The sequence below is a fragment of the Aulonocara stuartgranti genome (genome assembly GCF_965226115.1).
Source record: "Aulonocara stuartgranti genome assembly, chromosome: 18".
Lineage (NCBI taxonomy): Eukaryota > Metazoa > Chordata > Actinopteri > Cichliformes > Cichlidae > Aulonocara > Aulonocara stuartgranti.
The window spans coordinates 15,235,619-15,248,236 of record NC_138954.1 but is presented as its reverse complement, the minus strand read 5'-3'; the positions used below and the strand labels follow the sequence as shown (position 1 = coordinate 15,248,236).

The 12,618-nt window shown below is 39.6% G+C and overlaps 2 protein-coding genes across 2 annotated transcripts; both read right to left on the bottom strand.

Annotated features, from left to right (window-relative positions):
* Positions 1–881: 881 nt before the first annotated feature.
* Positions 882–2,995, bottom strand: gng5 (guanine nucleotide binding protein (G protein), gamma 5). The gene is made up of 3 exons (XM_082513322.1): positions 2,815–2,995; positions 1,504–1,646; positions 882–1,159 (listed from the first exon to the last, which is right to left on the bottom strand). Exons 1-2 carry the CDS (start codon positions 2,893–2,895, stop codon positions 1,521–1,523), a joined length of 207 nt encoding a protein of 68 aa, XP_082369448.1. The 5' UTR covers positions 2,896–2,995; the 3' UTR covers positions 882–1,159; positions 1,504–1,520.
* A 61-nt stretch (positions 2,996–3,056) lies between these two features.
* Positions 3,057–10,728, bottom strand: ssx2ipa (synovial sarcoma, X breakpoint 2 interacting protein a). The gene is made up of 14 exons (XM_082513304.1): positions 10,472–10,728; positions 9,517–9,649; positions 9,110–9,273; positions 8,707–8,916; positions 8,071–8,181; positions 7,837–7,972; positions 7,679–7,754; positions 7,409–7,589; positions 6,143–6,293; positions 5,871–6,007; positions 5,367–5,540; positions 5,151–5,268; positions 3,772–3,922; positions 3,057–3,613 (listed from the first exon to the last, which is right to left on the bottom strand). The coding sequence occupies exons 2-14, from the start codon at positions 9,548–9,550 to the stop codon at positions 3,469–3,471; spliced, it is 1,788 nt and encodes a 595-aa protein (XP_082369430.1). The 5' UTR covers positions 9,551–9,649; positions 10,472–10,728; the 3' UTR covers positions 3,057–3,468.
* Positions 10,729–12,618: the final 1,890 nt, after the last annotated feature.

Here is a 12,618-nt window from a genome sequence, read left to right as displayed (position 1 = left end):
CAATGTGGAGTCCTACAGGGTTCAGGTTGAGGCCTTCTTTTCTCCCTATATCTGCTACCCCTTGGGTCTAATTTCAGAGTCCCTGAACTACTGAGCTACTACAGCCTGCCTGCTCCCTTAGGTCCTCCAATCAGCAGCTCCTTAAGGTGCCGAAACTAGGCGTAAATTTAGAGGTGACCGTGCGTTTGCTATAGCGGCTCCAAAGTTGTGGAATGATCTGGCCTTGCAGGTTAAGCAGACCTCTTCTCTTTCTGAGTTTAAAACTCAGAAAACATTTATTTGCTGAAGCCTTTAGCACTTTTTAAGAAGTTGACTGTTTTTTTCCCCTAATTCTCTATTCATGTTTTCATTTATTTTCTGCTTATGCTATTTGTATATGTACACCACTTTGTGGACCCTGGTTTATTTTAAAGTGCTTTATTTATAAAGGTGGTATGGTACAGTAAGTTGAATACAGGAAACAAATCCTGTCAAATTTAATGCACTATAAACTCTGTGTATGCACATTTAAATATCACAGTTTGGAGTCCCGATCATGACCTGGGACACTGCAAAAAAAGAATAAAATAAAAATAAAAAACAGCATGAAAATATAGAGTTGCTATAAATTTTACACTGTGCCCATTTTAATTTTGGCTCAAGAAACAGATCGAAGTACTTCACCCATCACCAATTTCATGTATAATGCAGCATAATTTGACCCAAACTCTTCCTTTGGTCCATTTAATGATTCATACACAAGCTGTTTCCATAACTGTTGCCTCCAAGGCTACATGAAAGTAATTTCCCTCATATTAGCTGAATTTGACAATAATATGGAACTATATCAATTTGCTGAATTCTGATTTTGTTTTAAACAAGAAAAAGATAATGGCAATAACTTGAGTAGTAAAGAATATTTTATTCATTAAATACAAAAAAGTTGAGAACAGTGATGACTAAAATAGAATAGAAAAGGCACAATAATTGAGTCAAAAATCACACTGTGCCGTGGAAAATAATACCGTCTCCTGTCTTCTACCTTATCTAAAAATAGCCAGTCTTCTTCCTGTTTTAAATCCATCGAGTTCTACTTTTGAGATTTCCCGTGGCAGTATAATGGCTTGGCATAAGGAGCAGTGCTGAGGTCAATTTTTCCCTGTAGCATCAAAATGAAGGCCTACAGAACAAGAGGAAGGGAAAAAAGAAAAGATGATCATTTTAAATGGTTAAACAGCTCAGGATGAGAAGATTTTATTCAGACTATTTTTACTGATTTACAATGCAACAGTATTTGTATAAACTGAAACAAAGTTTCATAGTATTAAAAAAAGCAACTCTTTTAGTATCCACCTGCAGGTCACACAAGCGTTAGATCAATTTATTAGAAAATACTGTCAATGTTACTGTCAAGTCTGAGAGGTTTTTCAATTCAAGAAAGAAATCTGAATACACAGTAAAGACGGTATGTGTAGCGCAGCAACAGAACATGTATGTGCATATTCAAAAGTGTAGCTGGCTTACCAATGGACACAGAGGTTTCACAAGAAGGAGCAGACCTTCTGTGGCCTGAAAGGGTTGGTGCTGGATGACACACCAGTGAGCAAGGGGTCTTGGAGAGCATTCTGTATGCAAAACTGTTGTAGATCTGCAGCTGCCTGAGAAACCTGGTGAAGACAAGAAAAAGTCACTTAGAGCAGGTGCATCCCAATATTTTTGAATGACTGCTCAGTCACCTGTATGATGCTTTTTGTAGCTGGGAAGAATGGAAAATGGACTGGATCTTCTATAGTGCTTTTCTACTCTACCTGAGCAGTAAAAGTGCTTTATATAACATGGCTCATTCAGCCATTATTGGAAGGTTTATCAAACATCGGGGTTAGCATCTTGCCCAAGAATGTTTGCCATACAGACTGGAGGACCTAGGGGCTGAACCACCAATCTTCCGATTGGCAGATGACCTGCTCTACCAGCCACCCCTGAAGATGCAGACCTGAACAGGGCTAATAATACTCCACTGCACAACTGAAGGAAACTGTAGAATGCACTTTTTAAGCCCGACCAATATCAGAGATGAAGCCTTGGTATCCAATTTTGCTTGCGGTACAACTGGAAATGCAAGCATTCTTTTAAAATAGACGCTCTTCATTTACATGGAACTGTAAACAAGGCACATCTTCTCCAACCATGACTGAATCCAGTCTTTTAGGTTGTTTGAATGTCGTTATAGACAGTATTTGGAAAAAACGTTCAGTGTTTGAATTTGCAGAAGTAGCTAATAAAAACGATCATTCTCATTATTCATCAATCATGTGCTTATGTCAAGTTACCTATTCAAATCTTATAACATAATTAGTAACATAAAATGTGAATTCAAAAAGGAATGCCCACTACCCTTAGTTTACAAAAATTAAAACAAAATAATACATCCGTCTCATACATGGCGTTTCCCTGGTCTGTAAGTTTAAGAAATTTACCATCTAGTACCTTACTTTGAATAATTATTTTGTCAAGTAAAAACATTAGCTACACTTGGGGGGGGGGGGGGGGGGGGGGTATTGCGAAGCTAGAGTTTTAACATTTGATCTTAAATCGCTTCGTTAAATTCGTAACCAACTACAGCTATCTTGTCGTCATCTTATGTTGCTCGGGCGTTGTTTTATGATTACAAGCAGCGCGAAACTTCAACACTTCCCCCTCGGTACAAACAACGCCCTGCTTCACAGATACTCTCGGCCAAATTAGCATCACGGTGCTAGCATCCAGCAACAGCTAGCGCTGTTCGCAGATTTTTCCATTAATTGTCAGGGGAAAAAAAAAGTCACTTTTACTTACCTTAACTCTGTTTATGCTCGCCTCAAAACGAAGCTGCTGTACCACCTTTTTCATGGTCACCAGGTTGGATGAACCCGACATTTTTATGCCTTTTCTGTGATTGAAATAAAACGCTGGGCGGAGGGAAACACGTCTACGCTGGTTGCTGCTGAGACAAAAGCAAAGATGACGATATCCGGATTCCGGTTGTTCACACTTAATTGCAACTCCCGATTCAATCCACCAGGGGGCGACAAATGAAAGGGAAACTTATTTCATTATATTAAAAAACATCTTTATTGTTATTACTTCTTGAGAGCAGATCTAATCGATCTAATGTTAATGCAATACATACTTCAAGTCATAATTTATACTTATAGATTATGTAAACATAAAAGGTAATTTCAGTACAATCAACAGGTAGAAAAGAATTTCTGGCTACAACACACTCTTATCATTGCTTGGTACCCTTCCTTGAAACAGCTTAAAATCTGAATTGTCAGTAAAGAAATGAGCTATGGCAGACTTAAAGTGCTTTCTTGTGTGATCAAGCTTTGGTGAATTGTCTGTGCACATCCATTGAAAAATGATTGCTCAGAGCTGATGGATTTCAGCCACAGATTGAAACTAAACTTTGTTGCAGAGATAAAAACAAAAAAGGCACTTAAAAGTTCTTTAATTGAGGCTGTTCTCATCTTCACCCATAGAGAAAATACTCAAGTCACTGCATCGACCTCCGTTTTTTGCCTTGACCCGATTATCTCCATCTTCAATGGTGCTACACTCTTGCCAGAGTCCTCGATTTGAATGTCTGGAGGAACTAAAAAGAGAAAAATATATACAATAAGTAAGAGTCTCTTATCCTCACTGATTCATGCATCTGTTGTTAAGACATTCACATTTAATATCGTGCAGAGCATTTCACTGCATGAATGAAATGCAGTCCCTGAAAACAGTTATCTAGTAACTCACTAATACCTGCTTTCTGGTATTAAGCGGAGTGTCCGGTAAAGTTCAGGAGTTGATGGCACAGCAGCACTTTGTGAAGATCTGGGAGTGGAGAACGTCGTGTAGGTAGATGATTTGGCCAGCTGAGCTTTCACTGAAGACCTGATCTCTGGCTCACTTCCTGCAATACAGACCGTGTTTTAAGGACAACAGTTTTCTGGTAATGCATTAGGTGTTCATATGCAGTATTAGAAAATGATTATTTGTTAGTCTTTCTCTTACACCAAGTTTTTGTAGCTTTCACACTGATGTCCCCAAGCAGATGGTACTGAATAAACAAGACTGACTTGGCGATGTGATATTGTGGAGCTGTGCAATGATTTGGATAGCTCATAAATTGTATTCACAATAGAACATAGGAAACAGATCCAGTGTTTAAACTGAGGGGGGGAAATATTGGTTCATTTTAAATTTGATGGGAGTGACACATTTCATAGCTCAGACAGAGGCCACAACAGATTGGAACAGTAGGTGGTACTAAAGAACAGCAGGAGGAACATTTCGCAAGTAAATCGGTTAGTTAGTAACAGAAATATGATGGAGTGCATTTAAAAAAAAGAAAAGAAAAAGTGCATCTTAGAGAGGCTGAGTTTCTAGAAAGGAAAGATGGAAATGGGTTCACAAAATTCAGAATAGTGTTCCTTAAAATAACATTGCAAAGACCATGAATATGTCATCATCTACAGTAAATGAGATTGAAAGGATTGGAGGAATCTGGGGAAATCTCTGTGTGCTAGGGACAAGGCTGAAAACACTGGATGTCTGATCTTTGGGTTCTCAGGCAGCACTGCATGAAAATCAGATACGATTCTGTCATGGAAGTAACGACACGGGCTCAGGAAAACTTCCAGAAATCTCTCATGGTTTGCTGTTCCTCCCACAAATACAGGTGGAAGCTCCATCATGTAAAGAAGAGACCATATCTGCACACGATCGAGAAATGCTGACATCTTCTATGGATTAAAACGCTTTTAAATGGACTGTGGCAAAGCGGAAAACTGTTCTCTTGTAAGATTTTATGGACGATTGATAGAAAGAAGAGGGGATGCTGCTCAGTGGTAAACTGTTAATGGCATCGAATTTCAAAATGAGTGAATATTTTTCTTACAATTGTCCATTTTAAAACATTTGATGCGTTCTGTGTCGTCGTTTCTACCCTGAATAAAAATCTGGAATTAAAAATAAATAAATAAAATAAATTCTTTGCATTTACACAGCATCCCAACTTTTTCAGAAATGGGGTTGATATTGTGCCCAATTTTAGTAAGTAAAACATTTAACCACTGAGAGGCTATGTCATTCAACCACCCACTCCAGAAAGCACCTTAATTTAAATTGCACCAACTTACTAACTGATAAGGCACTGTGACCATCTGATGAGGAGCATCTCCTTCGGTCTGTAAAGGGAGTCAAATTCAAAAACTGATTCTTGAGCCATGAAGCGCGATCCTCTTCGAAGGCCTTTTTCTGTCGAAATAAAAAAAACGATTCCAAAGAAATAAATGCACCACCATCACAATGTGTGCTCAATTTAACTACGGGACCAAATCAGAAGCCTTCAGTACCTCTCGGCCCAGACGAATAGCAGCCTCGGTGAAGTTCTTTCTCTCCCTCTCGAAGTTTCTCTTTTGTTCTTCAAAGAGCCTCCATTCCTCTTTGAGACGCTCCTTCTCCTCCAGTGTGTAGCAGTCATTAAGGAGAGCGGCAGTCTCATCGTCAAACGAGGTGTTGAGTTGTTGCTGCAAAAGCAGGAGTGGTTATTCCTTTGATAGCACATTATTTCTTAATGTTCCTAAATCATTTTTGATACTGACTAACAGGCCAGAAACATCCTCGTGGGGACATCCCATTGACATAATGCTTTCCCTAGCCGCTTACCCTAACCCTTAGCCTAAACCTAACCATAACCCAATTGTAACCTTGACAGTAAAACCATATTTTAAGTGTGAAAAATGCCTCCAACCCTGTGGGGACCTGGATTTTGGTCCCCACCAAGATAGTAAGAACCCGTGCACACACATGTCCCCCCCCTTTGTAAACACACTGACTGCCTCTCATCAGATGCTGACCTGAAGTAGCTGCTGTTGTGCATGAATGAACTCTTTGCACTGCTGGACTTCACACCTCATCCTCTCCATCTCATCCTCGTGGGTTTCCAGAGGTATCATCTCTTTATTTGACTCCAGCTGATTCTGCACTTGAGAGACTTGACAAACAAAAACCAAATGGATAAGCTGATAATTTTGGTTTCTTTCCAGGCATGACACATTCAGCTACATAAGAAAGGTTTTGCAGATGAAAAATGTTTAAAGTTGTGCCATTGTGTCTACGCCGAATCTACCTTGGCTGTCTAATTTCTCCACATGGTTCCTCAGCTTCCTCCACTGCTGACGGATGCTGTTTGTTAGCTGCTCCCTGGCATGTTCACAGGACTGATCCAGAGTTTCTCTGCTGGTGTCTCCCGTTTTCTCCTCCCCATCTGAATCATGATGCTGCAAATCAGCCAAAACAATATAGTGGGCTTAAAAGGAGGAAATCAGGAGATCTGAACTTCAGACATGTCATTTCTAATACTCTGGTAAACATTTATGGACCAGTTTTAGTGCTCTTTGTATTTTGAAAGTATCTCTATGCAAAAAACAAACAAAAGCAACAATTTAATATGGTAACAAGACTAAAGAATTGTACCACTTTCGCTTACAGGTATGATCTATTGGTGTATTGGCTGAGTCCATTTGTCAAGGTTGCGTAAGACAACGTATTGGTCTGCTTTGTTAAATATTCTACTTCAACACCAAGTAACACCACAAGATGGCGTCTCATTCCTTGTTGTTGCCCAGATACTCTCAGGGATTCTCGTCACTACCACATGTGTGTACGTATGTAGGAACATATTTTCTATGGCGATATTGTATCGATACAGTGACACCAAATATCGACATTTTAAATAAATGAAAATGCTATGAATAAGGGGGCTCATCTCAACTTATACGAGGTAACCTTTCTACAAACAGTTGCAGTCTGACTTGATTGACTGAAATCACTCTAGGAGAGACGGCATTTATTTGAAAACCTTCAAATAAATGCCGTCTAATTTCTAAATGCAGACTAACTGCTACCTTGTTTCCATCAATTTGAATGAGGCTTTGTCAGTGAGCACAACTCGAGAGAATTTGACTCAACCAGCTGCCAATGGAAATGTAATAGTTAAATGTGACTTTCTATAGACAGGATTAGAAGTGATATTTTTGACAATCACAGTTAGTTTCTGTCTCATCAGGAACTTATTGCATGTGATTACCAACTTGACCCTATCCGACTGCAGACTGATAGCAACATACAGTATAGCGTTAAAAAAATAAAATAAAAATTCACAATAATATTGTGATAATATCATATTGATTCCCACCTCTAATGATCTAAAGTAATTTACAACAGAGCCCTGAACAGCTTCATGATTCACCATCTGGATGGTTTCCTGTCCATAAGAGAACCATCAATCTTTTCAAACCCATCTACCAGAGGGGTGTGTGTGTGTGTGTGTGTGTGTGTGTGTGTGTGTGTGTGTGTGTGTGTGTGTGTGTGTGTGTGTGTCTCTCTCAAATACCTGCTCCAGGCTGTCATCAGCAGTGGCTCCTCGGCCAGAAGAACTGCGTGGACTCAGGATATGAATCATCTCCTTCTTCATCTGCTGGAGGACTTTCTTAAGCTCAGCGTTCTCCAGCATCAAAGACTTCTGACTTGCCTCGTAGTCACTGAGCAAAGACTTGTACATCTCACCCTCGTGGCTGCAGAAATCAATGACATATCAGTTTATGCAAATAATACTACACATTTTTCAGTTTACATGGTTAAATGAATTTCACTTTCAAAATACCTGGCTGTCGCTTTTGCAGTCTTCCAGTGACCCCTTTTCCCATCTGACCGTCCCAAGGAATTCAGTACATCGATAGCTATTTGAGGAAAAACAGAAAATCCAACAGAACTGACACAAAATTATGCAAATCATTGTTTGTTTAAGTTAAGCACATTTACCTAGTTTCTTATCCTTTCTGTCAACCAGCAGCTGGCTGAGGCGCTCTCTGAGCTTTGCAGCTTCTCTCTCTTTTCTTTTGGCATCATGACTGTACTGAGAGGCACGGCTAGCAATGATACTTTGGAGCTTCTGGACCTGTCCAGAAATAATTGATTATTTACAAGCTGTCAGGTTTTTGCATCCTGAAATAACTAGTATTAGTAACAAAACCACAGTGTAAGAAGAAGCTTTACCTCATCCTTTTCTGTTTTTAAGCAGCTCTGCAAAGTCTTAATTTTCAGTTGCAGCTGCCTCTCCATTTCATGCAGACCAGATTTCTCCCTTATTGACAGTTCCAACTGATCCTGGAAGGAAACACATGATACATGACGTAACTGTTATGTGCCATCTGAAGATTTTCTATAAATCAAATTAAATAATCTAATAAACTAAAAAAAATACACTACAAATAAATAATAATCAAATGAAATTCTATGTGAATCAAATGACCTTTATTTTTTCTAGCAGCATGTTTAGAAAAAAACAAAACAAAACAAACAAAAAAAACAAAACAGAGGGACTATGCATCACAACCAGATACCATCAAAGTGACAGAAAGCACGTCAAGACCTCCCAGCACACAGCTCTAAAAGGTCCGTCTTTGCTTGACTGACAATGTTCAGTGGGGATATTCACAGTGTTTACACACTACCGTGTTTTCATATCTCTAAGAGGTGAAAAATGTGACACTGCATTACTCCACCTTTACTCCAAGACATCTGTACGCAGATTATAGCCCGAAGAAATAAAATGTTGGCTCCACAGAGAAACGAAAGAGACACTTTCTCTCTTGGAAGTACATTAAAAGAAAGATCAGCGGTTATACATGCCTTGAGTCTGGTATTGCTCGTCTGCATAAGCTCCATGGTGCTGGATTTCTTTAGCTGCTCTTTCTCAAGCCCTTCTACAGTGCTCATAGTTCGCCTGTGAATCTGTAGCAGCTCATACATGGCATTCAGAGCCAGTACTGCATTCAGGCCAGTCCCCTCTGGTGAGGTGGCCTCAATATACGTAGAGGAGAGGCCCAGTGAGGCGAGCTCCTGTGGGGGGATGGAAATTAAAAGTATGTCCTTGTCTAGGGGTTATCTTTTTGGAGACAATAAAACGTTTGCATATAAACCAAACACTTCAAGTAGTAATAATAACAATCAATAATAACAATCATAATCATAATAATAATAATAATAATAATAATAATAATAATAATAATAATAAACCTAGGGCCTTCCATACCTGATTGATGTATGAAATGCACTGAAGAATGTTATCCTCTGTGCAAAAGGCACTTATTACACTGTAGAAGCTTTTTGCCAAGGGAAACGAGTACGATGACACAAAGTTGTTCTGTCTCGAGGGTGACATCGTAACATGTGATATGCTGGATATCTCATAGTTTTCTGTAAACACAGAACAAAGAAAGGGAAAAATATTGAAACTGTGGAAACATTACATCTACTGCTCTCTTCCTCTAAAGAGAGGCTTGAATTAGGTTGCAGATGAGAAATGAGAACAAAAATGTGGGTCACCTCTAAAGAGTCCCCCTCCAAAAAAAAAAAAAAAAAAGCTAATGGGACTTGCTATTCTTGAAGTGCTCTATCAAATGCATCGTTTTAGCACACACACACACACACAAAAGTTACCCATTGATGCCTCAGTTGTCCACCACTCTCCCATATCACCAACACATCAGGACACGAGGTCATAAGTTGTCACCAGGGAGATGGATTAAGCAGCCGGGGGTTGTGGATCAGAGGACAGCACTGGAACAGAGCGCTGCAACAGAGCATCAAGTCATGAGACAGACCAGCAACAGATAATCTGAGCCGAAGCTTCATCCTCACAGGATTAACTGTCAGATGTGTGCCGGTTTGGAGGGGGATTCGAATGGGTTTTAGGAGGGTGCTCCTATTGGTTACTGGCATCCAAACTGCTGGGCTGTAAGATGATCTGAGCCTCAAACCAAAGGATTACAGAGATAAAAATAAGAGAATCCATTACAGAGAGTAAATCTGGCAGACTCATTTGTTCTACGCGTTTGTTTTTTAACTTTAATCACTGACATGCTCGGTGAAACAGGCTGAACCACACACTAAACTAAAGGGGCCACTCCCACAGCCTTAATGCCGTGACTTGCATTCAGGTACAGTTTCATTGTGTTGATGAATAAAAAGAAAAAACGGTGCACTGAAAAGCTGGGGCGTGTAAAAACGGTTGGACGCAACCACCAATCATGGGAAATGCCTGCTGCCTCACAAGCCAACTCTTCCCAGTTTATCTAATGAAGCAGAGAGCTTACACAGCTTTTATCTAGAAATACATACACTGAGGAGGCGATAAAGTCAGACGTGCTACGACGTGACGCACTCAATGCTTAACGTCAGGAGCTGCTTAAACGTACGTAGTCCAGCAAACATGCTTGCTTACTTTGCTGTGTCGTTTGCTAGACCTCTACATGGCTATAGAGAAATACCTTAGAAGCTTAACGCTGCTAAGCATAAATAACGTTCACACATGCCGTGTCTCCCCCGTGATGTTAGTTAGCCAACAGGATAATTAATAGCCATGCTAACATGACAACACTACAAAGATACTCACTCAAGGGCGTGAAACGGGTCAACTAAATCCAACAGTTTAGCTCCGTGCTGCTGCTGGCACGGTTAATACACTCCTTCCCTGAAAACACCTCCAACTCCAGTGTAGACTCCAGTCAACATCCTGTCAACAGCGGCAATAAGTATCAAAACTCCCGACACAGCCCAGAAAATACCTCCACAGGTTAATGGGCAGACTCTGGCTGCTGCGGCGTTTGTATTTTTTTTTTTTTGAAGTCTATTCCTCCGCTGTCGTCCAATCAAACTGCATTGTTATTGGTGGCACCGTTGTTAGGCAACCAGTATGAGGGCCGTGCATTGGGTGTACATTATGCAAATGAGAAATGCCGTCAGGTGCCACAGTCAGGTGTCATAAATGTCACTGCAGCGCCCCCTGTGGCTGCAGGAAGTATTACTACACATAAAGCCTGTTTTGACGGCTGCCAAATTAATTGTCATTACACATAGACTCATTGTGCTTGAAATAGAAGATAATGCCTCAAGACAATGAAAACAAGACAGTAGAACCTTACAAAAAAGTAAAATGCGAGTGATAGAGGTAATTCACTTCAGGTCAGGACTCTAACTGTTGCATTCTGGGCGAGCTGAAACTGTACAACTGATAAATTGGATAATCCTGCAAATAGTGTGTTTCACTAGTCTAAACTTCTTGATTTGACTATAAGGACCAATTTCCCTGAGCCAGTTTGAGAATTTTCTAACTTTTGATATGTGACAGAAAGCACTTCTGATAACCTTATTAATATGATTATCAAAACTAAGATCATTGTCCAAAATAATGCAAGGATTCCCAACTTACTCGCAAAAGAGATGATTAGTGTAAAAAAAAAAAAAATTCTGTCTCTGACTTTCTGAACCAACAACAAATATTTCTGTCTTGTCTCTGTTCAGCTCTGTTCAAAGGGTTTGTAGACATCCAGTAGTTAATGTCATCAGAGAAGCTTATTAGGTTATGTACAGGGGTTAAATCATCAGAGGAACAAGGTAGGCACATCAGTATCATTTGCATAAGAATGATAGGATATATTATTATTCTCTATGGTAATACCAAGCAGGAGCATGTAAAGGTTAAAGAGTAATGGGCCAAGGACAGACCCTTGTAGAACTCCTGATTGAATGTTCATTTATGCAGATCTAAATCAAATAATTGAAACAAAAAAACCCCGAGCCTTTAGGTACAATACAATGAGACCCAATTAAGAATCTGAACCCGTTAAATCAACTGGATCATAAAGTCTTTGAGTTGAAATGTCCTGATCATCAGTGTTGAAAGCAGCAGTGAGATCAAACAGAGCTAAGATCTGCTGATCTTAAGGTCACTGATGACTTTATAAGAGCTGCTTCTGTGCTATGATTGGTTCAGAGACATCATTGGCACATGTCATAAGTGCTGTGAGGTAAAATTAATTCAGCTGAAACAAATGTTTTATTTTCAGATATTTTGCCGACCATGTTTGTGAGAAAAAAGTCAGATTAAATTTAAAATAGGTGCCACTGTTATGGCTAAAGATGCGCTGAAATATATCCAGAAGGGACATGACTACTCCTAAGAAGCTTTCAGTACTGAAATTCAAACTTTATTATCTAAATAAGGTGCTCAATTTGACATTTTGTGCAAAAGAAAAAATACAAGTATAGCAAAAATACACAAAGTAATTTATACAGGTCATAGGTTATGCTTCTGTATTGATGACAAAAAAAAACTGTGCTCAGCACAAAATAAAGAGATGAAAAGCAATTACGTTTCAGGAAATTCACTTTCACTTTACTTTGCATTTAAGTTGTGAAGTTTATTTGAGAGTTGCATCTTTTAGCATGGTTTCCTCACAGCGAGAAGGTTCTGGGTTTGTACCCTCTGTTGGACTTTGCATGTTCTCCCTGTGTGGATTTCCTCCAAGTGCTCCAGTTTACTCCCAGTCCAAAGATGTGCTTGTTCGGCTAATGGTGATTCTAAATTGGCCATATGTGCTAATGTGAGTGTGAATGATTGTTTTTCTCTCTGTGTTGACCCTGTGATGGACTAGCGACCTGTCCAGGGTGAACCCCACTGTTCAACCAATGTCAGCTAGGGTAGGAAGACTCCAAGTTGGATAAATGATTATGAAAATAGAAATATGTTTAAATTTTCTC

Bases quoted from the DNA above. Each gene is read 5' to 3' on its own strand.
- gng5 (XM_082513322.1), bottom strand. From the start codon at position 2,895: ATGTCGGGTTCATCCAACCTGGTGACCATGAAAAAGGTGGTACAGCAG. The intron at 1,647-2,814 runs GTAAGTAAAAGT...TGTCTTCACCAG, and splicing joins CGAGCATAAACAGAGTTAAG to GTTTCTCAGGCAGCTGCAGA.
- ssx2ipa (XM_082513304.1), bottom strand. From the start codon at position 9,550: ATGGGAGAGTGGTGGACAACTGAGGCATCAATGG. The intron at 8,182-8,706 runs GCATGTATAACC...GTTTCCTTCCAG, and splicing joins CGAGCAATACCAGACTCAAG to GATCAGTTGGAACTGTCAAT. The intron at 7,755-7,836 runs GTAAATGTGCTT...TTCCTCAAATAG, and splicing joins CAGAAAGGATAAGAAACTAG to CTATCGATGTACTGAATTCC.